Raw genomic sequence first — 22,937 nt, 5'->3', positions numbered from 1 at the left:
ACTGGCGTCGAGGGCTTTTGGCATGCCGAAGGTTCTGCACAATGATTCCAGCGCTATGTACACACTGTGGTACAGGCTCTGTGTTAGGCAGACATGTCTGATTCTGATAAGCTGTGATCCAATTAACTCGTTTGACGCACCAGTTGCTTTATGTGGTGGTGAAACTACACTGTGGATTAATTGACAATGGCTGCATATGTCTTGTTGGTTGCTTAGCTCCTCTCCTTGCTCCCTCTCTTTGCCACTTTGTCATTGTGTTTTCTTTCTTTTCCTTCTTGCACTTTTTCTTCTCACTGATACTTTTCCCCTTGAACTTTTTGAACTTTTCATCCTTCCTTATAGCTCCACTCTTGATCTGTTTTTTAAAATCTATTCTCTGGGGCCTCCTCCTGTCTCCTCCTTTTTCTCTTCTGACCTCCTCTTCACTTTGACCCCTTGACATCAATTCCCCTCCCTTGGTCTCTGCTTTCCAGAGACTGGTATTCTGGGCTTCAGTGGAAAAATGCAGCACTGATAAAAATAACTTGTTCAACACTTGGCACATTAAGATTATTTTCAATATTGTCTGTTCATGGATCCCCCCCCCCCCCCCCCCCCCATCTTCTCCTCATTATGGGAAAGTCAAATATGACAAGTGACATGGCTCTGGTTATGTGGCTTTGATCCCAGAGAAAAGCTGTTGGCTTTAGTGGAGGTGACACAGATTGAGTATCCCGATTGGATTTCTGCGAGACACAAAGAGAAAAGAAAGCGAGAGAGCGACTAAAGCCAGTAGTTGTTTTAACTATAATGGACAGATACCTTATCTAACATGATCGAGCAGGTTTTCAATGCCATTCTCCACTCAAGTGTCAGTGGATTTGAACTCCCTGTGATATGGCAGCTGGGCTGTATGTATGTGCACACACTGTGTATAAAATGAGCATTTTTACATGTCAACTAATACAGTAGTGTGTGTTTAGTCTTATTGTGTCTGTCATGCGATGAATGTGATTGTTTTTAGAGTTGTGTTTTACTCTCGAAACTATTTTGAAAGCACCAAATCATTTGAACACATTTAAATCTAGCATATTTTTCCTTATCTGAAGAACGTTCAGGAGTGATTTGACAGTGTGTGTAGAGTAAGCATTTGCCTTCCTGTGTGGATTAACATGGATACTTGTGGTGTGTGCTCATGAGCTTATCCATGTGTGCTTTATAAACCCTGCCAACTGTTTCGTGGCAGTATATTCCCCGCTGACACCTAATATTGGTCCCTTTCTCCTTTTTCATTGGTGTTACATTGCTCTGGAATGGATGTACAGTTGGGCGATAGGGATACAATTATCTAACATAAATCACTACATTCATATATCAAGACATTTATTCAAAGTGACTTTCAATGAGTTAATTTAACCCCCATAGGAAAGATTCTTAGCATATACCATCTCAATAAATAAGTAAGCTCTTTCCGAAAATAAATTGCTTATTCAGCGTTCCGTTGTACTTAGCTCCGCCCTCTTGTCTCCCTTCTGGTTGCAAAAACCAAGATGGCCACGGCCAAATTGGCTTCAAAACGGCAGTACAAATACCAATGGTTGACCTCACAGTGACTACTTCCACTTCTGATGTACACTCTATGTGAAACGATAGTGGCTCGTAACGCTACTCTTAGCATTTCTTCAGCTGGTTATCCCGATAATATTAGTCAGCACCTGGCAACTCAAATATGGTTGCAGGCATCTAAAACCACTTGGTTAAGATTAGAGAACGATTCCAGCCATGGATCTTTAGCAATTACAACTGACGAGAACCTGGAGCGTCAGCGTGAGTTGCATTAGTGTGCATGCTTTTTCCCATTCTTCCATGACTTGCAACAACGCGAGGATTTGACCTTTTTGTATTCAGCTTTCCCCCTGACCCCCTGATATCCCGGCTCTGTCCTCCCACGGGATTAAGCTCCACTGACCCTGACAGAGAACATGGGCCCACGTCGCAGATTGGAACATGCTTCATTACAGACAGATTTAGTTTGAGATCCCCCCCCTCCCCCCTCTTCGTATGCACAGTGCAGATCAATGTAATAATGAGAGACAGAATGAGAAAGCGCAAGAGGGAAAGAAGGTGGCGGAGATCGAGACTGATCCAGATCAGTCAGAGATGTAGTTGGTTGGGACAAACTAATGAAGCATATGTGACTATGTGAAGGTTAGGACAGATGAGGCATGAATGTATCTATATGGACAGCAGAGGCAGCCAATATGGAATGGATGTTGGCAAGGTAACAATGGACACCCCGGCCTGGGCCGGACTTAATGTGCAGCGGGGAAGCAACGGCTGCCAAGGGAGCGTTTTAAGCTGCGAAAGAGGGGAGGGAGGGGTGGAGATAGAGACAGAGAGAGAATGAGTGAACCCCACTGAAAGCCTATATCACCTCATAATTAACAGGCACTCTGCATTCTCAGTGTCCCGGTCAGACAGACGTCTGAGGTTCAGCAAGCAGGAAGGTTTAATTTAATATGGGGCATTTACGTTTAAGTGGTGCTCTCATCCTGAGTGACTTGCACTGAGGCAAATAAAAGGATAATGCGATACTTCACCGATATTAACCTGCATTAGCGTTGCTTTTTTTTCAAAAGGAATTTAAAGGATTTTTTTTCAAAGCAAAGGTTTCTTTCTGGACTCACCATTTGCATTCTTCAGCATACATGTACATACATGACGTTGTGCTAATATGACGATAACAGCAGCCGTTAAGAAGAGAGCAGGCCTTTTTGACCTTTGCACATTCATTTTGAACAATTGCGACTTGATTAAATGATCAGTACACTTTGATTTGGAATAGTCTGCAGACTATTATGTGGATGCACCAACCAAATTGGTTCCAGATTGCAGATCTTTGGCATTTTATGGACCTGTGTTCTCTTTATAAATAGCTCTAAAGCATAACATGTTGTGCTAATGACCAAACCTGAGCCAGGGCTCTGATTTATGAACAGCTGATGGGATAGCTCAAATCATTCACTCCAAGTTTAATGTTTTCTTTCAGAGCTAAAACTAATTTCTAGTGTAGGAATGAATGAATTGATTGGATTGTAATGTGCACTGCATCATAATCTCAAAGAGATTCTTCGTTAATATGCAGCACAGTCACTGAGTCTATTACCAGCTACATCTCTTCCTGAAGTGAAATGATCTGCTGACTCATCCTCCTCTCCTTCTTTTCTTTTTCCAGCCAAGTGTCCCAGTGCAGCTCCCTGGAGGAGGTTCACCTGGATGGGGTCCCCCCCGCCCCCCGCCTGGTGGAGATGAGACGGGACCCGGTCCTGGGCTTCGGCTTTGTGGCAGGCAGTGAGAAACCGGTGGTGGTCCGCTCTGTCACACCAGGTAGGCGCCACACGTCGCTGGCTGTAACGGTGTCCTCTCCGATGTAAAAAAACATTCCGTTTACTCATCTCAAGTAGTTTCATTAAACATGCATGCATATACGTTTACTGTGTTCAATTTAGCCTTGCTTTCAGTGGGAGTCACTTGAGAAACACTGCCTTTAACTGCATGTATTTTACCCAAGAATAACACATGAATCATGTTTTTAGAGGGATTATTTCGCCATGCAAAAGTCCATTCACTCCTGTGGGTGTCAGATGACTGACGGCTAGAGGAGCAATATTCATTGCCTGCACTAGCAACGCTGAACAGTAGCGGATATGATGCTGCTAGAATAACTGAGAGAAAATAAAGTCAAAGCAAGGCCTGATACCTCCGGAGGGTCTTGCATGTTGAAAGATTGCTCTGAGTGGTTCCATCAGTTCCTCCTTACTGTTTGCAGCGAGCTTATCAGTGCAAACAGTTGCTGTCTTGATTGTTTAGAAGGAAGCCATGCAGACTGTTGGCTTCTCCACACTATGATTGCACAAGTAAGTTTAATTGACCCCATACAAGAAAGAAAATATACACACATTTATTTTGTAAAATAAGTTGTTTATTTTGGTTAATTGGCTGATTGCCAAATTTCTGCCAAACCACTGCTTACAGACTCCTATCAGCTGTCAGCTCTGGTTGCTGCAACGACACACACAGTGATTATCTCAACAATCAATCAGCGCTGAATTTCAAACAGACAATTGAACCAATGAATATTCTATTCAGAGTTGTTGGCCAAGGAAAGCAATATACAGCATGTGCTTAAGGACGCAGCAGTTTATCAATGCATGTGTCAGGAGACGGACACGCCCACATTAGCTGGAAGCTGACACATTTCTATGCAGTGTCCATTCAGCTGTTCCTCCACTGACTCATTCCCAGACAATCTTTGGCTGACGGGCCGAAACTCTCGATATGAGCTGTCATCAACTACGGCTTGTATGCATTCGTGTCTTGTGTGCGTGCAGGTGGTCCATCGGAGGGGAAGCTGTTGCCAGGCGATGAGATCATCATGATCAACGACGAACCCGTCAGCTCGGCTCCCAGAGAACGAGTCATCGACCTCGTCAGGTGACTACAGAAACCTTTGGGGGACGCTGTGACCTGTCAGAATCCAAGCTGTAGCAGTTCAGGTTAATCACCTGGAGGACTTTGTGAAGAAATACAAGAATCTCTCCCCCAAAAAACCCTGTTCTGAAGGATATGGATCACCTAGATTTAAAGGGCCAGTTCACTCATACGGACCCTGTCATAAGCTATTAAATCCAATGCTTGATGCACAGACTCATACAGTACATATACTTAATATTGAATGTTATCCTTAGAACATAAAACATGTAAAGCCGTTTGAAATCGCAGGTTTAATACTTATCATAGCACACGAATAACTGTCAGTGCCCGTGAAACAAAGTCAAATCTTAAAACATTTGCATATTCACCATCACAAATCATCAAGACAAATACATATTTAGAATTAATAAGAAATAATAAGCTTTTTGCTATTTGGATGCACTCGTAAGTGGCGACTGCCGGAGGCGCCTCATTCCATTTCAGCCAAGCTAATCAAGTTCCTCGTGCTTATCTGCCATCGCGGTTCGCTGCGACTGTTGTTTCCTGATGATTCTGTTGACTTTGTGATTCGCTGTCCTCTCTCGCTTCAGGAACTGCAAAGAATCCATCGTGTTGACCGTCGTCCAACCGTATCCCGTGAGTAGATCAGCTCTTGCATTATGCACCACAAGAGTTGTATGTGTCAGATATATTTATTTAAAAAAAAGGAAATGCTGGAATGAAATCCAGGGAAATGATTACTCTGTATGTGTAATGTGTTGATTTTGTCACAATAATTGATACCTTTATATAATTATCAGAAACAAAAACATGGTGATTTAGTGTCCCCTGAGTTGAGAAATGAGTTCCCCATGAATGACATTGTCTGCCCTTGTTGTCATATTTGGGGAGGTATAGATATGTGGCTCACAGTTTAAGCTCTCCTTGACTCTCCTCCAGGCCCCTTGAACTTATTTTCCTTTAAAGTGGATGGAATGATCTTGTCTTCCTCCAACTAAATGCATTCATCCGTCTCCTCTTAAGATTGGGGTGTCTTGCACCAGGGTTGTGTTTCTAGAAAATTGCTTTTCCCAATTTCAGGAAACTTAGGTTATTATGTTAAAGTTGTATTGATTTTTCCAGTGTTACATGTGCAGCTAATGTGGAAACCTGTTTTTTTTCCCCTGCTTCGTTTGTAGATGTGTTTATTTATGCTTCTCTTTATCTCTCTCCCTCCATCTGTCTCTCTCTCTGTCTCCCTCTTTCCCTCCCGTGTCTCTCTCTCTTTGGACCGCTGCCTCTTAGTCCCCTAAATCAGCGTTCATCAGTGCAGCCAAAAAAGCCATGCTCAAGTCCAATCCGGTCAAAGTGCGCTTTGCAGAGGAGGTCATTATAAACGGCCAGGTTCCAGTCAGTACTACCACACACACACTCACACACACACACACACTTATGTATGACCTATATAGGCAATGACAGATGGTTACCACATAAGACAGACAGTTGAGCGAATGCCAGATAGATAAGACAGTCACAAAAATGTGCTACGACATCGATACACATTTATGAAATCCTCTCACGTATTGAACCTCACCTGTATTTTGTTAGAGGGACGTCAAATGGGCAGGATGAAAAGACTGATGGTATTCCTCCTTTGCAGAACCCGGTGAAGGACAACTCTCTTCTGTTCATGCCAAATGTCCTGAAGGTCTACCTGGAGAACGGGCAGACAAAGTCTTTTCGCTTCGACAGCAGTACTTCTATCAAGGTGCGTGTTTGCGTGTGCCCCGACCCTCCGAGGCACACTTTGCAAGATTAGCAGTCTCTGCTGCATCTATTATTACAAAGGGAGAAATTCATTCAGAGTGCAGATGAGTGTTTCTCCGTCACACACACACACACACAGACCACGAAATTGAATCACTGTTTGAGTTGAGATTGTTCGAGCAGCACATTTATTCAGGCGAGGTGGCAAAGAGCGTATTTCAATCTGTTTGACTTGTAGATTCAGTTCTGGTCCAGCGTGTAGTCTAGGAAGCAAGAGAGCCGAGTCACTCCTTTTCTCTCTTTTGTGGCTGGTATCGTTTTCACCTGGTGAGCCCCCGTGTGTGTGTGTGTGTGTGTGTGTGTGTCTGTCAAAATGAAAGCCAGGTTTTAAGATGGGTGTGGTCCATCCCCCCCCTCCCCCCCACACACACACACACACACACACACACACACTGGAGTGATCCAGTCTGTAGTGATTAATACAATCTACTTTATCCTCTTAACCCATAGGTCATTGGAACTCACACTCCATAGGTGGGTCAAAGATGACCTTCATGAAATTATTACTTCTGTCAATATAGGTCAATGTTTTATCTGATGAATGGGAAAAAAATTAATCTCTAGAAATAAAGCGCAAAATACAAGACCTGTATTAGAATAGTTTTGTTATAATAAATATATGCTGTCATCATCTTTTAGCTCATAATAATCATTTGAATCCCACACCAGCATTATTTTAAGTTTTATTTTCATTGTCAAATTATTAAATTACGTTCTATTTTAGTCATGCTACTAAGAGAGGCAACAGTTACCCTAAACAGCAGTTATGTCAACTGGTAAGCTAACGTTAGCTAGCTTTACAGAAGCTTTATTTGATTATAGATCAGGTACTCCTTCACACAACAAGAACATGTATTTTATATTCTATGCTAAAAACATTTATTTCTCTTAAAAAGTCAAATACAAAAGACGAATGGGCGAGAATTTTAAACGAGTATACGAGAGAAAAAAAGGAACCAATAATTCTACCTAAGCTCGAAAAACGTGTACAGTAAGTAATGCAAAACACCTTCCTCACAGCGTGATATTTTGACCTTGTTTCTATCATGTTTAACATCTGACAGATTTCCATCTGAATAAAAGACGCGTCTCCATCTCCACCCACAGTCTTTTCACTTTTCAACAATTTCATCTCTTGACATTTTTAGTCAAGGTTTCTGTTTTTGTTGAAGAATGAAAGAAACAGGGCTAATGTCAAGCACAGAATCCAGATAGTCTGTAACTTTTCATAAAGGATATGCTTAGTGTTAATGTGTTACAAATACGCATCGGTATGTGCTACGCAGTGATTTCACACTTGAAAATGACCAAAAGTAAGAAAACCCAATTGATTGAGGAAATAGAGTGACTACTCTTAATTAAATAACCATGTGGTGTATTTACTTCAGGACGTGATCCTGACCCTGCAAGAGAAGCTGTCCATCAAATGCATCGAGCACTTCTCCCTGGTGTTGGAGCACAGGATGGAAGGCTCTGGAAGAAAACTGCTCCTCCTGCATGAACAGGAGATGCTTACTCAGGTAGAAGATGTTTCCTCTTCGTTCGCTCTCTTTGTCTGACAAGCACACACACACACACACACATTCCTACTCAGTATTCACGCGGCATTTGGACCGCGGTGCTATTTATCAGCACTGGCACGGAAGGGGCAACATCTCACATTACACCTACACTCCAACACACACACACTCATCCATAGTGTCCGCTACATTCTAATGAGGTTGCGGGATCACAAGAGGACAATTTTAATATTCCGATGTGGAGCTCTGCACGTGGCACACGCAGTGGCAGTTTAAGAGTCGCCGACACGCTTGATGAAACACACACTGTAATATAGCTGAGTGTCAATCTTAGTGACAGGTGTAAAAGAGGAGGCGGGTAGTCCTTGAAATAATAACTCCCTCGCCTTTACTACACAACCACATTAAATCATTCATAAAATACAGTCAATATTGTAATGATGATGCTGGAAATGGAATCAAATTCAGAGACAATGTAACTAAGTCTAACCAACCTTGTGTTTCCACCTCTTTTTCTTCACCGGTGCATGTTCTGATGCTTCTGCTCACCTCTGATCCTCCATATATCTCTCCCCCTCCCCTCCCCTCTCTCTCTCTCTCTCTTTCTCCCTCCTGTCTGTGACCCCAGGTGACCCAGAGGCCCGGCTGTGACAAGATGAAGTGTTTCTTTAGGCTCAGTTTCGTGCCCAGGGACCCCGTGGAGCTGCTCCGGAGAGACGCTGTGGCGTTTGAATACCTCTACGTGCAGGTGAGCAAAGTCCTGAGACTGATTCTGTGAAATTGTTTATCAACTTTGAGCGGGATAAGGATGGAGCATATGGTAATTTGGAAATGATTAATGGTCATTAACAAAGCTACACAATGGATCCTGTCAAGACAACATCTTCATTTGCAAATAAAGACCTCAAGTAAAAAACCCACTCTTGTATTAACTACTCTCTAAAATAATAAATTGCCTCCCCGTAGGATTCCTTTGATAATTAGTCAAGTGAAATAGCCTGAGAGAAGGAAAGCTAATCTTCAGTTCGACATTTTGTACTTCCGAGTCCTTCACCAGGGACTGGAAACTGCATCCCTTTGAAGGAAGCTCAAGTCACGAAGGTTGGGAACAACTTATTTCAGCTCTGCAGGGACGCGCTGCTGCTGCTGCCGCTCGAATCGCTCGATGGAGACATGAACCGCACTTCACGAGCCCCAGCAGTTGACTTTGGGATGCTTATGTAACGCTGCTTCCTGCTGTGCCGTAGAGTTGCAACGACGTGGTGTTGGAGCGCTTCGGCACGGAGCTGAAGTATGACGCCGCGCTGCGACTGGCTGCTCTGCAGATGTACATCCTCACCATGACGACCAGACAGACCCAGAAGGTGTCCCTGAAATACATCCAGTAAGTGTGCTTGTAAAGGATGTTGCGGGTGTGTTTTTGACACTACCAACATGATCTGTAATGTTAAACTGTTGTACAGCCTGGAGCTGCTCCATCAATAATACATAATAGACTGACTGAGACTGTTTGGGCTTTTTCCTCTAAAAGTTTTTTTTTATGCTTTTACAGAAGTTTCTCAAGGATTCATCGTCCTTTTCTGCCTCCTCTTCTGCAAAAACAAAGTTTTGTGGTTGGCTAAACAATCAAATCGCATCTAAAGAAATGGCATCCAGACTGTGGGCCTTGTGCAAAAAACACTCGTACAAACAGATTTGCACAAACAAGTGATTTAGGAGAATGCGTGTCATTCGCCAAGACTTAGACGTTTTTCTTAAGCGCCAACAAAATCCATATGTGGTCCAGAACTCTCGTACGAGCCATGGACACGCTTCAGCACCGCAACTTATACAGTCAAGCAGTTGTTAGGATTATTCTCTCACGTATTGTAAAGTTTTTGAGGAAGCCTGGAGAAAGCTCCCCTCCTCTTTCTAACTGAATATCCATCTGCTCTCAACAGAAAGGAGTGGGGTCTGCCGCTGTTCCTGCCTCCCGTTGTGCTGTCCAGCATGAAGGAGAAAAACATCAAGAAGGCTCTGACGCACATCCTAAAAACCAACCAGAACCTCGTGCCTCCAGGGAAAAAAGTAAGCAGCCCCCTGTGTCTTTCTTTGCCCTTGTTAACAAACTTCTGACACACGCACACGCATGTGCACAAGCTCAGTCTGTTTTCCTGACGCACTATCCTTAAATAGCATCGCTGCCATGCTCGACCTTGTAAAGGTTCTCACCCTTGTCAACCTAAGACCCTCAGTCGAGCCAGACCGCGCATGCTAATGTGAAAAACAAGCGAAACGCTTCGTCAAACTGTGTGCATAATAAGATATTCATAGTCACTCGCACATGCTCCACCGGTCAGGGGCCGCTGATCCAACTTCAACTCAACTTTTTAGCTCTTTGTGAAAGTGTTTCAATGATACAGGCGCTCACGTAAGGATAAACAGATCAATATTAACCCGTGCTACAGGTTTAACTTAAGCGAGGGATTTACCATCAGCTGTCATGCAAATAAAGTGAATCTCAGTGAGGCAGTTGGAATACAGGGGGGGGGCATGTTGCTTCATAGCGATGCACGTGGGCTCTGTAGTTCATCTCGAGTCGATCCCACTTACACCATCGTGCCGCCATAAATACTCCCTCCAAATATGTATTCATCCTGGATGAATGTTATGACTCCTTAAAGAACTGCAGAGCCCAGCTGTTTGACAAAATTACTTTGCCTTTTCTTTTATTTTAATGACTATATATTTTTGGCCCATTTTGAAAGATTTACATCTTCAGTAGTAATGGATGAGCTCGAGGCTGAGTGCTGCAGGGAGGCAGGAAAGTACGGAGAGAAAAACACATTTCGGGTTTTATGGATATATTTGTTCCAAAAAAATAAAGAACAATAAGTTTACGGATCTTTAGGCAATCCAGTTTGGGTACGACTCTAAATTTGGTAATTTCAAGTCTGGTCTTTCTTCTTCCACGATACCCATATTTCATATCATCGTATGATATCCCAATTCTCTCTGCATGTCTGAGGTCTCTATATATCTGTATTTTGATTATATGATTTTTAACAGTTTCTTGAACAGACATCATTACAAATTCAACGATCTCATCCTTCAGTTTGACGTCTCATATCTGACCAACATAACATCGAAAGTATAACAGCCTTTAGAGTTTCTCACGCATGAATCAGATTTGTTCTTTTGATGCATGCGCTTGTAATAGCGCCACTTTTCAACCGACGCCAGCAGGTGTTTGGATGTTGAACCACTGTTAGGGACACATGAGCGTATGTTTACAGATGCCAGGCTCCTCCTGTGATTGGGTGAAGAGTTTAAATGTTTAGAAGAATGACGGAAAATAAAATGAAGTATATAATCTGAAAGGCAACATTACTCATCAACAGACAATTAGCCTTGCTCGATGCCTAATGTAATCTACCTAACGCAGCTTCATGTAGTGGATGAAGGAATGTAGTTTACGTTAAACACCCCTGAACTCCATATATGTGTGTATAATGTCTATAACATGCCCGGCTTACTAGAGGGATATCGATCTCTTCCCTCCCAGCCTTGAGCAGTGCGATGTCCTGGCTAATCATTTGCATTCACGGTTGATATCCACTCTACTCATTAGGGAGACATACGGCCAAGGACCACCAACGAACTGACATGCGGTTCAAAACACTGACGCTCCAAATTAGCATTCTTATTACGGCCTTGAAGTTGCCACTCAGCCCTCACCAAAAGGGGGCTGCTCACTCGGTTTGGTGGTTAAAACGGAGCGAGCGTTTCATCTAAACAGAATACTCTTTTTAATGGAGATGTCTGTCAAGGTCAGACATCCCATTAGCCTTTTGTTTCCGAGACTGATGCTTATTTTAATTTAAGGTGCAACATCAGATGGATAGATTAATAAGTCTGAATGGGAGTAATGTAAGTGGTGATGAAGGCAGCTTGATATATGACACATGTACACAAGCTGTTGTCATTCAGCTGCCTCTGCATTACAAATCAATTGCCTTCCCTGAGAAAAATATAAGGACACTCGTTACATATTAATAAAGAAAGAAATCTGCTCTGTAAAGAGTAACAATGGATGCATAAAACATGTCAGGTCTTGGATATATGTCTCATTACAGCGTAGGCAGCAGCATTTAATGCTAAAATGCAGTTTGGGTCCTTTTAAGATTGATCCACACAAGCAAGCCACAAAGAACTGCAGCGGAGCAGCACTTCAGACTTTGATCAGATTTAAATAACATGATGGGATGTAATGGGAAATCAGTGGTCTGGATCAAAATGGCTTGAGAGTGCTTTACATCCTGACATTATAATACAAATGTGTCCGTACAGGTTGAAGTGATTTGGTTTTCGGATGCTTACTAATGTATTTCCCTTCTCTCTGTGCAGCTGACTGCGTTGCAGGCCAAGGTGCATTACCTGAGGTACCTCAGCGAACTCCGACTCTATGGGGGGAGGGAGTTCAATTCAATACTTTTGGTAAGGACATTAGTCCTGTAAGAGGTTTGTACAAGTTTAAAAATGAAATCTTTTAAAATGAAAGTTTGACATGATGATTTTCTTTTAACTGTCTTTAGCAAGGGGAGAAACAGACCGAGGTGACACTGCTGGTGGGCCCGCGTTACGGTATCAGTCACGTCATCAACACCCGGACCAACCTAGTGGCCCTGTTGGCCGACTTCAGCCACGTCAACCGCATCGAGATCCTCACTGAGGATGAGACCAACGTCCGACTGGAGCTGCATGTTCTGGATGTCAGGGTGAGCACGGTTCTGTCTGAAAACAGAAGCAGTAGCGAGCATTATTTCACCTAACACAAATGATACTATCTGTTGTTTATCCCTTTTTTTCCTTTTTTTTTTTTTTCACAGCCCATCACACTGATCATGGAAGCCAGTGATGCAATGAACCTGGCCTGTCTAACAGCAGGCTACTACCGCCTCCTAGTGGACTCCAGGAGATCTATCTTCAGCATGCCCCACTGCAATAGCACTGGAGGGGATGACGCTGGTGAGTTATGATTAACCAAGCCAGTGTGTAGTGTATGTGTGTGCGGTCAAAATAGTATGGATTTGCTACTAATTTAATCTAATTTGTAGAATTGTACAGTCAGTATCTGCATTGTTTCTTATTTCGAGTGGGTGCATTTGGATGACAAAACGTGTATTTTCCAGCACATTGTCATTCGTGAACGTTGTAGAAATGTGTGGCAAGATGTTTGTCCTGGCAGGACACTCCACATGAAACCATTAAAACAAGTAGAGAAGAAATGCTTGAAGCTTAAAAAATTTAAGATTTACAGTGCAGCATTAAAACCAAAAAGTCTCGAAGTGGAGCACTCAAACATCTTGCGAAGAGCAGGCAGCCACTTTAAGATTCAATCAACATAAAATATAAAACACGTAAAATAATAAGACCGTGTATTGCTGCTATCTGCAGGTCAGGATCGTGTCCTGGAATGGCCATACAGCACATCTTTGGGGGACAACGAGGAGCCGTCACCCAGCCAAGGAGAGGTCTACAACAGGGACTCTGAGTATTCCAACAATGGGCAGAGAGAAAACAGCATCTCTCCTTACTTCCATGAAGCCCCAAACCCTGACAGAGACCTTGGAACACGGAGGAGTCCGTTGCCCCCTCCTCTTCCCCCCGCTACCAGACACAAACCTCAAGACTCTCCTCGGAGCGCCAAAGTGTCGTTCATCTTTGGGGGGGACCCACCCTTGAACAAGCCTAAGAACTTGGGCTATGAAAGACTGTTGGAGAGCCCTGAGGTCCCCGAGCACAGACCGCCCTACTTGCACAACAACACAGACTTTCGGCCACAGGACAGGGTGCCGTTTCAGTTTGGTGATCTGACGCACGTCTATAGTAACATTATAACTGAGGAAGGTGGTGAGGAGCCACTGCTTAGGGATCTGTTTTATCGCGACACAACAGACGATGCGGAGGACGATGACGATGCTTCCTGCGAAGAGGACTCCACCGGGGGGACACCAGTGGGCGACGACGGAGGAGGCATAGATGAAAACCGTGGCAGCCAAGGAGGAGGGTTAGCCACGGCAGCCGGCAATGCTTCCTTCCTCGCGCTTTCCGGTTCCACCGATGACATCATCGACCTGACGTCGCTGCCCCCTCCCGAGGGAGACGACAGCGTCGACGACGACGAAGATGACACGCTGCTGCAGACGCTCAACCTTGCGATCGCGGCTCCTCCACCGGGTTTCCGGGACAATTCGGACGAGGACGGGGCATCCGAGGGAAGGCCGCTAAGCACGCCTGACAATGATGATATCCCGGTGTCGTTAATCGACGCCGTTCCAACGCACGGGGGGGGGGAAGGAAGCATGGGAGGGGAGAGAAGGCTGGAGAATGCAGTCATGCATACCCTACAGGCACTGGAGGCTCTGTCTGTCTCTGAACAGAGGCCTCCGCCGCCACCACCCAGCAGTAGCAATCCAGGTCTGTTGAAAGTTTATGCAAGTACAGTAACGTTTCATCACCATCATCTACGTCTTTGTTTAACATTGAACAGAAACCATTTTTATAATAGGCCTTCTCAATTGCGAATATGGACATATCTCTGTGTAATATTTTATACCATGTAACAGCTTCAGCAGCTAGCTTAGTTAGCTAAATGACCCATATTGAACTTTGTATCTCTTGTCTTCTAGGTGTTTACGCGTCTCGAGGCTTCAGCCCAGAGTCGTCCTCAGATTCTGGCAATGAGACCAACTCCTCGGAGATGACTGAAATCTGTGAACTGGCTGCGAATCACAGGCTCAATGAGAGCCACATGCGTCTCCTGTTGGCCACAAGGGAAGGGTACCAACCTTTACTCGAGGAGAAAACCGAATTCCCCATCTCGCCCAGCACGGTAGGAACGATACAGAAGAAACCCCGTAGTCCAACACGGCACCTTCAGCCTCCAGCTGTTCCCCCAAGACGTAGCCCACTTTTGGACACCGCTTCATCAGGGCCCAACAGTTTGACGGTTAGATCCCAGACAAAGCTCTCATCCACTCTCCAGCGCCCGAGTTCCACCACACCAGGAGGCAAACATCACAAAAAGTCTACGGACTCCAGTGGCAAGTACAACACCTTCAGCACAAGGGAAGGGCATCGAGGTGAGAGCAGTGGGAGCCGTGGCCATCTTGAATTGGACCAGCGCACTTCCTTCTGTGAGCGAGAGGAAAGTCAAATGAGACAGAATTCTTTTCTTGCAGAAGATGCTGCAGCCGAGAGCGTTGCAATGAACAGCCTCCCCCGCGACCATCACAGAATTCCCCGCCCTCCGTCCACTTGCTCTGATCGCCTCTTAGATGTTGTCAACTTGGGGGACTGCGGTGCAGATAATGGAGCTGCTGCTGTCGAGCAAGACGAGCATCTCGTTGTAGCGTCATTGCTGTCCCCAACCAAACAATCCAGATCAGGGGGGTCCGACCAGGGATCGGACATACAAAATGACCATCAGCCCATTTCTAGACAGCAGAGTGTCGCACGGTTGTGTGAGTACCACCTCGCCAAAAGGATTTCAAGTTTGCAAGGGGAAGCCCACAGTTCACTACAGGGTTCTCTGTGCTCATCGCTGGACGCTGGCGGCAGCACGAACAGTAGTGCCTGTGCCACCCCAACTGACTCACCCCTCGGCCCCAGTGCGGTTGAATTAAAACACCACCATTTGCAAAGGCACCCACTCTCTAGTTCCTCCTCCTCATTACTCAGGGTGCTAAACTATGAGGATAGCAAACCCGGAATCCCTCGCGGCACCCCTAGCCAGAGCACTCAGGGAAAGGACCTCCACCCTCATGCAGACCCTGCCCTCCTTCGGAAAATGCTGCCCAACATTCACCCTCCTGCTGCTGGGTCTGAACCAGGCCGCCCCTCGTCGGCCACAACGTCTAAGCATAAAGAGACAACAGGTACTGGGAGCAAGAGGCCCCACAATGATCTGCATGCTAAACAACAGGCCTGTTTTAAGGGGGTGAACCAGAAGGAAGGAAGCGAGGCCTACAGGCAACTGATTAACTATCTAACAGTCAGCCAGATGCATCAGGGAGGGAAGCTGCACAGTGCAGGCTTGGGAGGGGCAGTAAAAAAGGACACCAGGCGCTTTATCACGAGTAACCCTCAGCTTGTCGAAATGGTAAAGAATAGGGGGAACACCATTGCTCGCTGCCCATGTATGCCTTCCTCCATATCATCCCCATTCCTCAGCCCAAATTTAGTAACCCCGAACGCGAACACCATGCAGCTGGCAAATAGAAATCCTCAGTCATACCATTCTGCCACACTTCCTGCCAAACTCAAGAGAAGTTCTGACATGCATGCTCAGAAACTGAATGACAGTCTAGATTTCATGCCCGCTACTGCCGAGAGGAGATGCTCCTATTCTGGCCTGGAAAGCGAACTAGAGAGGAGTGGTATGGACCCAGAGCACTTCCTGTCCCTGTATAAGAGAGAGGGCTGTATCAGTCGTGACGGGGGATTCATTACAGGTGGAAACCGCGAGGGTGGGGGTACCGCTAACCGCCCCCCGCCTCGGTCAAGAAGCCAGCCTAGTAGCAGCACTGAGGACTGGTTCAGATCAGACCCGAGGGCAAAGCATGCAGTTCGTCAGTCACCACATTCTCGTCCTAATGATTCTCTTTGTTTCTCTGCTGCCCCCAGTGTAAGTGGTCAACGGGCTGACCTCAACACCGTCTCACTAGGAAGGGGAGACCACCCTTCAGCTTTTGTCAGGCAGACATGTGCTGGCACTAGGGCTTGCATTACATCTCCCACTCCCAACCTGCAATCTCCCCCTCCTCCACCACCTCCCCCGCCTCCTCCACCTCCTTTGTCTCTTCCCTCGCAAGCCAACGCTAGCTCCGGCATCTCTGCATGCACACAGGAGGCCATGCATTCCATCCAGTCTCGGCCAAATCACAACCACATTCAGGCAGTTACCCCAACACAGACGGATCCCTTCTGCAATAGCCTGCAACGGGGCAGGGAGCTCAAACGCAGCTCCAGCAACGTGACCGCCGGTTCCGGGAGCGTGGAGGTCCTGTTTGATAAGCCCACTCGGTGCCGGAGCCAGCAGCCCCTGTCACCATCTGTGCCCCTGCAAGGTGAGACCAAAATCCAACGGAGGCCGACAAGGAAGCGGCTCTCCAAGAGCTACTCCCAAGGCTCTGTGTCTTCCCACACATGCTGGTCGATAGGCAGTAGGGCAGACAGCAGGAGGGCATCTGTGGCACTTCCACTACAGAAAGATGCTAAGCACATGAAGGGCTCTCAAAAACTGGACACCAGTCCCTGGAGATGCAATGGGCCTTTTAGCTACTGTTTCTTCAAACGTAAGAGCGAGGGAGAGGAGGATGACATTGAGTGGGAGAGGCCCCGACAGAGCCACGGTGGGAACGATATGGATAACGGCTGTGCGGCTGCATCAGCCATACTGCCCTGTGGCTCGGTGTTGGACATAGCTGGGGAGCAGCTGTACGGGGAGGTGCTCAACAACATGAGCTTCAGCGACCGCCTTGCGCGAATCAACGCACTCAAGGACCGCATGTACGGCTTCCCTTCCGGCTTTGTGGACGTCCGCCGCGACGCCAGCGAGCTCATTGCCCTGGTGAGATCCAGCGTTGGTCGCTGCGACCGCGGGGCCCAGATGCCTCTCCAAGACGTATCCCAGTTCAAGCAGCTCCTCTCAGTTGAGTCTAAAGAATTGGGCCGGGCGTGCCGGAGGATGGCGCAGGCCCACACTAGTCCCGAAGAGATGCTGCTAGCCGTAACTTGTAGCTTCCAGGTGCTATGCTGTCTCTGCGAAGCTTGCATGTGTCTGGTCAGGGGTCTCGGAGCCTCTGCCTCGCACCAACAGAGAGAGGTCGTGGCAAAGGTGGACGAGGTCGTTATGAACTATATCTGTTTGCTCAAAGCGGCTGAGACTGCCACCGTGGGAGCACCAGGGGAGCACAGCGTGAAAGCCCTGGTCCACCACTCCAGTACCATGTCGGCCATTGCTAACGCACTCACCCGCTCCCTTAAAACGCTGCTTAGCAAGTAGAAGCTACTCTTTATGCTTTATAGTGTGGCCTACGCAGTCAGTATTAGTCTGTCTTTGAGCATCTTGTTATTTTTGGTTCTGCTGAAGAAGTCGTATATTTTTCATATAAGGTCTGGACGGTCTTCATATCCAAATCAATATAGCGTAAGACTAGTTGCAGTTCAACTTAACATTGGAGTTACCCAAAACTCGAACTGAAAAAAATGAGAACGATGCTGAAAGGTAGTCCTATCTGACTGCACTTGCTTTTTCTGATGACAATATTGTAATGTATATTTACAAAGCCATGCTGTCACAGACCTTTGTAATATGATATGTACCTAATAGATACCCTTTTACCTGTGCATTATGTAACTTATTTAAAAAAACAAATGTATATAATGTACATAAATACAATATAAATATATTATTTGCCGTAGCAGTTTCAAGAAGCCATTGAGTGTTCAGCATAACTTGCTCCAATATCGTACAGGCTGGAGTGAATTTACATTCAGTTCAATCAGTTCATTAAGTGCAGTTTTACTACAGATATTTAGAGTTTACCTGTAGAGATTTGTCACTGTCAGTCCGGTGAGGAAATTGTTGGTCATTTTATCCACATGATTCAACCTGTGAGGTTGAATTTCTGAATGACTGTGTAAAGATGAACTGATTTCAACACTGTTGTATTACAATGCAGTTTCATTGTTTGCAAGATGAGAGGGACATTTTTTAGAGATGTTGATAATACAGGGACACTATCACTGCACTGCATTTACCACTGCTTCATAATTTACCATATGGATTATTTTCAGATAAAAGTAATAAACAGAAAATAATGAACTATCCCCCCAAGAATAAATATATTAGACCTATAATGACACGATAATCATTTTGAGAAAAACACAATTTGTTATGAAATATATCAGATTGACCACTGTGTTAATTATATCTAATCATGTTTAAGCTTTTGTGTTTTATTATCTGTTTTGGACTAATTTCTGTGCTTGAAGGACTCATTATTCCACACTATGTATCAAGATGCAGTCATGTCTCTTGAGAAGAAATTGAATTCCTGTTTTTCTTTTTTTTTTTTAATGATCCACCAACGTATTAAAAACATTTTACAGATGTTTGTGTGCTGCCATGCGTCTCTTGGTTTGAATTGTTCACTGTAATATACAATAAACACCGGTGTTAATTCATCTTAGAAAAAAATGCACAACAGCCATTAAGTTTAATTTTAATTTAATAAAACTACTTGCATCTCCTGTCGAGAAAAAAAGGGAAAATATGAATATATGATTTTTTTATTTTGGCAACATCAAGTTTCTAATAAAGTTCTTGCTTCATCTGGATGAAATAAAAGTCATCTATCCATGTCAAATGACCGATTTAAATGAATAACTACTTTAATACACTTTAACCTTGTAAAGTGTGGTGCGTGGGGACATGCACGTACAACTGTGTCCATGCTTGCGCGAGCTTGTGTTGTCACGTGATTCTCTCCCCCCAAGCAGCGGAGTAGATGTGGGGAAGGACCAGTGACCACCTCTTTTGCATATTGGGCGCCTTGTTCCACGCACGCGGCGACGTTTACCAATCAGGTCGACACATGCAGCAAACCACGCCTGCGCGGCAACTCGTGTCGCGCGCGCCTCATCATCAGCATTGTACTGGCGGCGGAGCAGACAAAAGTTGTCACTATCTTTTTGCCGCTGCTGCATGTCTTGCGGACTCTTTCTGTAATATTTAACTGAGTTAATTCAAGCACGTTTGTCTTTGTAGTGGGTATTAGCGAGCTCGAAAACGGCATTGAAGAAGCTCCAGAGGTCACCAGCTGAAGCCAACTAGCATTACTACCTTTAGTTAAGTTGCTGTCGGGCACCCCGTGGGGTTTAAAGTTCAGCTAACAGTAGCGTCACTGGCTACTAGCAGGTAGTTAGCTCGAGTCACAATGGCAGCTGTGTGTCAGCCACGACGTGCCTTGGTGGAGATACCTGCTCCACAGCCCAAAATTGCAGGTAAGTCTGAAACCTGACTGCTTTTAAATGCACGCTGTAAATTGCTGTAACTTTTGTTCTTTGAGCGGGACGCGCCGCTTTGCTATCATGCTAATATTATCACAAGCTCGCGCCCACAGGACAAACACTCAGCCAGCGTCAACTTCCTAAAATGATGATAGTATACAATTTAAATTAACCTTATTTCCCCAGTAAGTTTAAAAGATGCGCGTTATGCTGTGTGTCCCACATATCATTGTAGGGAATATTAACGAGCCAGTGTAACTCAGTTGATATTGACTTTGTTTTACAGCTCGAATGAGGAGGTCCTATCTAGAAATTCTGAGCGCTCGTTTAGCTCAATCTCCACTCTCAAGAGGGAGAAACGCAACTACTAATGCAAAGCGTGGGCACTCACGTAAGTAACACTGAAAGAAACTAGCAGACACTACATGCCACCTGATGACTAGTGGTCACTGAGTTTCTCTTTCCCTTGTTCTCTCATGGTTCTAATTTTATCCTTTTTGTTTTTACAGTGGACTTGTCCATTGGTGGGGTCTGGAGTGGGGGGATAGTGGAGCAATGTGAGAAGATGGACGAGCACCACACACCCCTCTCCAAACAGCAGCTTGTACAGCTAATCAGATCCCTCATCTTAGTTGAGCAGGTATCCATCCTGGCCTTTTTTCAGTGTCATAGTGAGATGCGCTGAATTTCTACCCAACTCTGAGCCTTCACTACACACAATGTAATCTGAAGTATTGGTGTGTTGCATTGCGTCCTAGAGCCAAGAGCCCAGGATCCTGGCGTCCGACCTGAAGTATCTTCAAGACGACCTGCAACTAAAGAAAGCCAATGCTTACCGGTCCATACCGTACTCGCGGCTCGGCTCCAACAGGGACGCTCACTGCTACAGAAAAGCATATCCTCACCTGGTGGCGTTCAAAGTGAGTTTACATGATGACACTTTGTGGAAAACCTGCAGATTTAATGTGCTTGTATATTGTCCAATTCTAGTGTAGGTGTGTATTTTATTCTAGACTTTTAAGGACCGCTGCTGCTCTGTTGTTGTGCTTGATGTCTTCATAAAGGGGATTTTGTTTCACTGATGTGTTAAAAACTTGCTCCATAATTTGCCTGGCTCTGTGAGTTTGGTGTTTCATTGTGTAATCCTAAACCATTGCCTCCGCCCCCTCAGGTTTCCTGTCAGGAGTGGGGCCACGTTCTCCTGAGGAACAAAGAGTGGGACGCCGTGTTGGAGCACACGTTGATGGCGTGGCGCTACACCAGCGAGCTGCCGCAGTGGGATACAGCGAACCACAACGCTCTCCGAGAACAGTGTTACAGCATTTTGGCAGCTCACAGCCTCGCCGCTCTCCAGCACCGCCACCCTGGACCCGACAGGGGACGAGAGCTGCTCAGAAGGTACCACTTTAGTTTTTAAAGGGCCTGTGAACATCCAGATCCTAATATAGAAAACCTAATATTGTTTCATTGAATTGAGACGGTATCCAGGTCAAACGTGTCTTAACAGTGGACTATTGTGGTTTTATCTGTCTCTAGGTGGAATATGGCTCAGTTGCAAAGCCAGTCAATTGTGCCGTGTATTCAGGAGTTGCAGAGGATTATGGGATGTGCTGATGTCTCCTCCATGGACACAAAATAACACGAGACGTGCCCTCTGACCAGCTGACTACACCCCAGTGAAAAGTGTGCTTTGTAGTTGACTTAAATAATTTATATGTGGTACAGGGCCAAAAAACATTTTACGTGGTAGTGTTTGTTTGGAAAAACCACAACAGTATTCGTCCAAAGGGCAGGGTAGCAACTCCAAATGTGAAGGTTTGAAAAGGTAACGAAAACCACCGTCTACATGGTTGAAAACGCAACGAGTCCTCTGTTTTAATCACAATGTGTTTTTCTGTCGACTGGAATGTATTGGAGTGCAACATTTGTGGCATAGCACACCTGAAAACGTATTTATTGTTAATGTTATCTTCATGTGTTACCTTACAAAAAAAACACTTATTTTTAGAGGAACATTCGCATCCTGAGAAATGTTGCGATCACTTGGTGCTGCCAGATGTATTTAAGATGTTTGTATATTTTTAGAACTTTGTATAGAATCACTTTTGCATTGACCATTGAAATGTTAAAAGTAAGAAATGGCCTTTCTTGTTGCTTTATCAGGATGTGTGTGAATGTTACTGTTGACAATACTTGAAACTGTGGCCTTTGCTATCTGTGACTATAGTTTTATTTGTATGTCTTGTTTATAGAGAGCATGTGTCACTGATTGCACTGTTGCCATTTGTCCTGAAAACTTGAACATTTTGATAAAATAGAATAACGTTGTTTGTACTATTGAACAGCGTGCCCATCTGTGTTTGTCTCACTGTATCCTTGGTTTCTGTATTTAGTCGTCACTATACAACGGAGCATTTTTCTATGTAACCCAACAGACTAGTCCTGTTTGCAGCAGACATTTATCGTCCTGCTGATGCGTAGCTGTGATACTCTGCTACTTGCAGTAAGTTTGTGTTTCGTGGTTGCTTTTTGATAAAAGTACAGTGACTGCAGGTAGGTACCAGTCTGCTTTACAGTCAACTTCACAACATGTGCTGATGTGTCCAGATGTGCCCTTCACATTTTGTATCTGTCGGTTCTCTCCAAGCATCACATAGTGAATTCTAGTCTGCCTAAAATTAGTTTTCTCACATAGTGCATTAGACCTAGAAGAGCGGACGTGTGCGTCTCTTGTTTTCATCTTTTTCTTGTCGAGATGGGAATTACAGCACCACTGGGTGTTTTCTCCCCAACATCTGTGTGCTGTGGACTGTGGAGTGAGTAAAGCACCTTGATTGGAGGCTGCTGCTTCTTGAAGATGTGCCATTGTTGTAGATAATGCGTTTAATCCATCAATGGTTTAATCATTTGTCCCTTCTGATAGTGTTCGAGCGCTGCTGAGTTACCGTTTTGCACCACTAGGTGGAGCCCACGTCGCACTGTTTTCCACTCGTGACTTAACCCGGGGGAGTAATGTATATGCCACTGTAGAAACAGCTGTTGCCATGGCACTCTGTAGAGTGAATATTAAATATTTAGGGT

The 22,937-nt window shown here is 45.0% G+C and overlaps 2 protein-coding genes across 2 annotated transcripts in view; both read left to right on the top strand.

The window, feature by feature from the left end:
- The window catches only part of LOC306715596 (FERM and PDZ domain-containing protein 4-like), a gene marked incomplete at its 5' end in the record, with an annotated part of 34,510 nt that extends 15,686 nt beyond the window's left edge, over nucleotides 1–18,824 (top strand). The window contains 14 exons of the mRNA XM_079186017.1: nucleotides 3,215–3,366; nucleotides 4,371–4,473; nucleotides 5,064–5,109; nucleotides 5,758–5,862; nucleotides 6,113–6,220; nucleotides 7,668–7,799; nucleotides 8,428–8,547; nucleotides 9,047–9,183; nucleotides 9,740–9,866; nucleotides 12,186–12,275; nucleotides 12,374–12,556; nucleotides 12,668–12,806; nucleotides 13,236–14,258; nucleotides 14,471–18,824. Coding sequence (XP_079042143.1) covers nucleotides 3,215–3,366; nucleotides 4,371–4,473; nucleotides 5,064–5,109; nucleotides 5,758–5,862; nucleotides 6,113–6,220; nucleotides 7,668–7,799; nucleotides 8,428–8,547; nucleotides 9,047–9,183; nucleotides 9,740–9,866; nucleotides 12,186–12,275; nucleotides 12,374–12,556; nucleotides 12,668–12,806; nucleotides 13,236–14,258; nucleotides 14,471–17,847 — 5,842 coding nt within the window. The 3' untranslated portion in view covers nucleotides 17,848–18,824. The remainder of the gene's footprint in view (nucleotides 1–3,214; nucleotides 3,367–4,370; nucleotides 4,474–5,063; nucleotides 5,110–5,757; nucleotides 5,863–6,112; nucleotides 6,221–7,667; nucleotides 7,800–8,427; nucleotides 8,548–9,046; nucleotides 9,184–9,739; nucleotides 9,867–12,185; nucleotides 12,276–12,373; nucleotides 12,557–12,667; nucleotides 12,807–13,235; nucleotides 14,259–14,470) is intronic.
- A 799-nt stretch (nucleotides 18,825–19,623) lies between these two features.
- On the top strand, nucleotides 19,624–21,935 carry LOC306715632 (uncharacterized protein). Its single transcript, XM_079186062.1, has 6 exons — nucleotides 19,624–19,850; nucleotides 20,143–20,247; nucleotides 20,366–20,496; nucleotides 20,615–20,776; nucleotides 21,028–21,254; nucleotides 21,393–21,935. The coding sequence occupies exons 1-6, from the start codon at nucleotides 19,784–19,786 to the stop codon at nucleotides 21,493–21,495; spliced, it is 795 nt and encodes a 264-aa protein (XP_079042188.1). The 5' UTR covers nucleotides 19,624–19,783; the 3' UTR covers nucleotides 21,496–21,935.
- The last annotated feature ends 1,002 nt before the right edge of the window (nucleotides 21,936–22,937 follow it).

Source organism: Pholis gunnellus (genome assembly GCF_910591455.1).
Source record: "Pholis gunnellus genome assembly, chromosome: 24".
Taxonomy (NCBI): Eukaryota; Metazoa; Chordata; class Actinopteri; order Perciformes; family Pholidae; genus Pholis; species Pholis gunnellus.
The sequence above is the reverse complement of the archived record's forward strand: the minus strand, read 5'-3'. Positions and strand labels throughout refer to the sequence as shown.

Bases quoted from the DNA above. Each gene is read 5' to 3' on its own strand.
- LOC306715632 (XM_079186062.1), top strand. From the start codon at position 19,784: ATGGCAGCTGTGTGTCAGCCACGACGTGCCTTGGTGGAGATACCTGCT. The intron at 19,851-20,142 runs GTAAGTCTGAAA...TTTGTTTTACAG, and splicing joins TCCACAGCCCAAAATTGCAG to CTCGAATGAGGAGGTCCTAT. The intron at 20,777-21,027 runs GTGAGTTTACAT...CCGCCCCCTCAG, and splicing joins CTCACCTGGTGGCGTTCAAA to GTTTCCTGTCAGGAGTGGGG.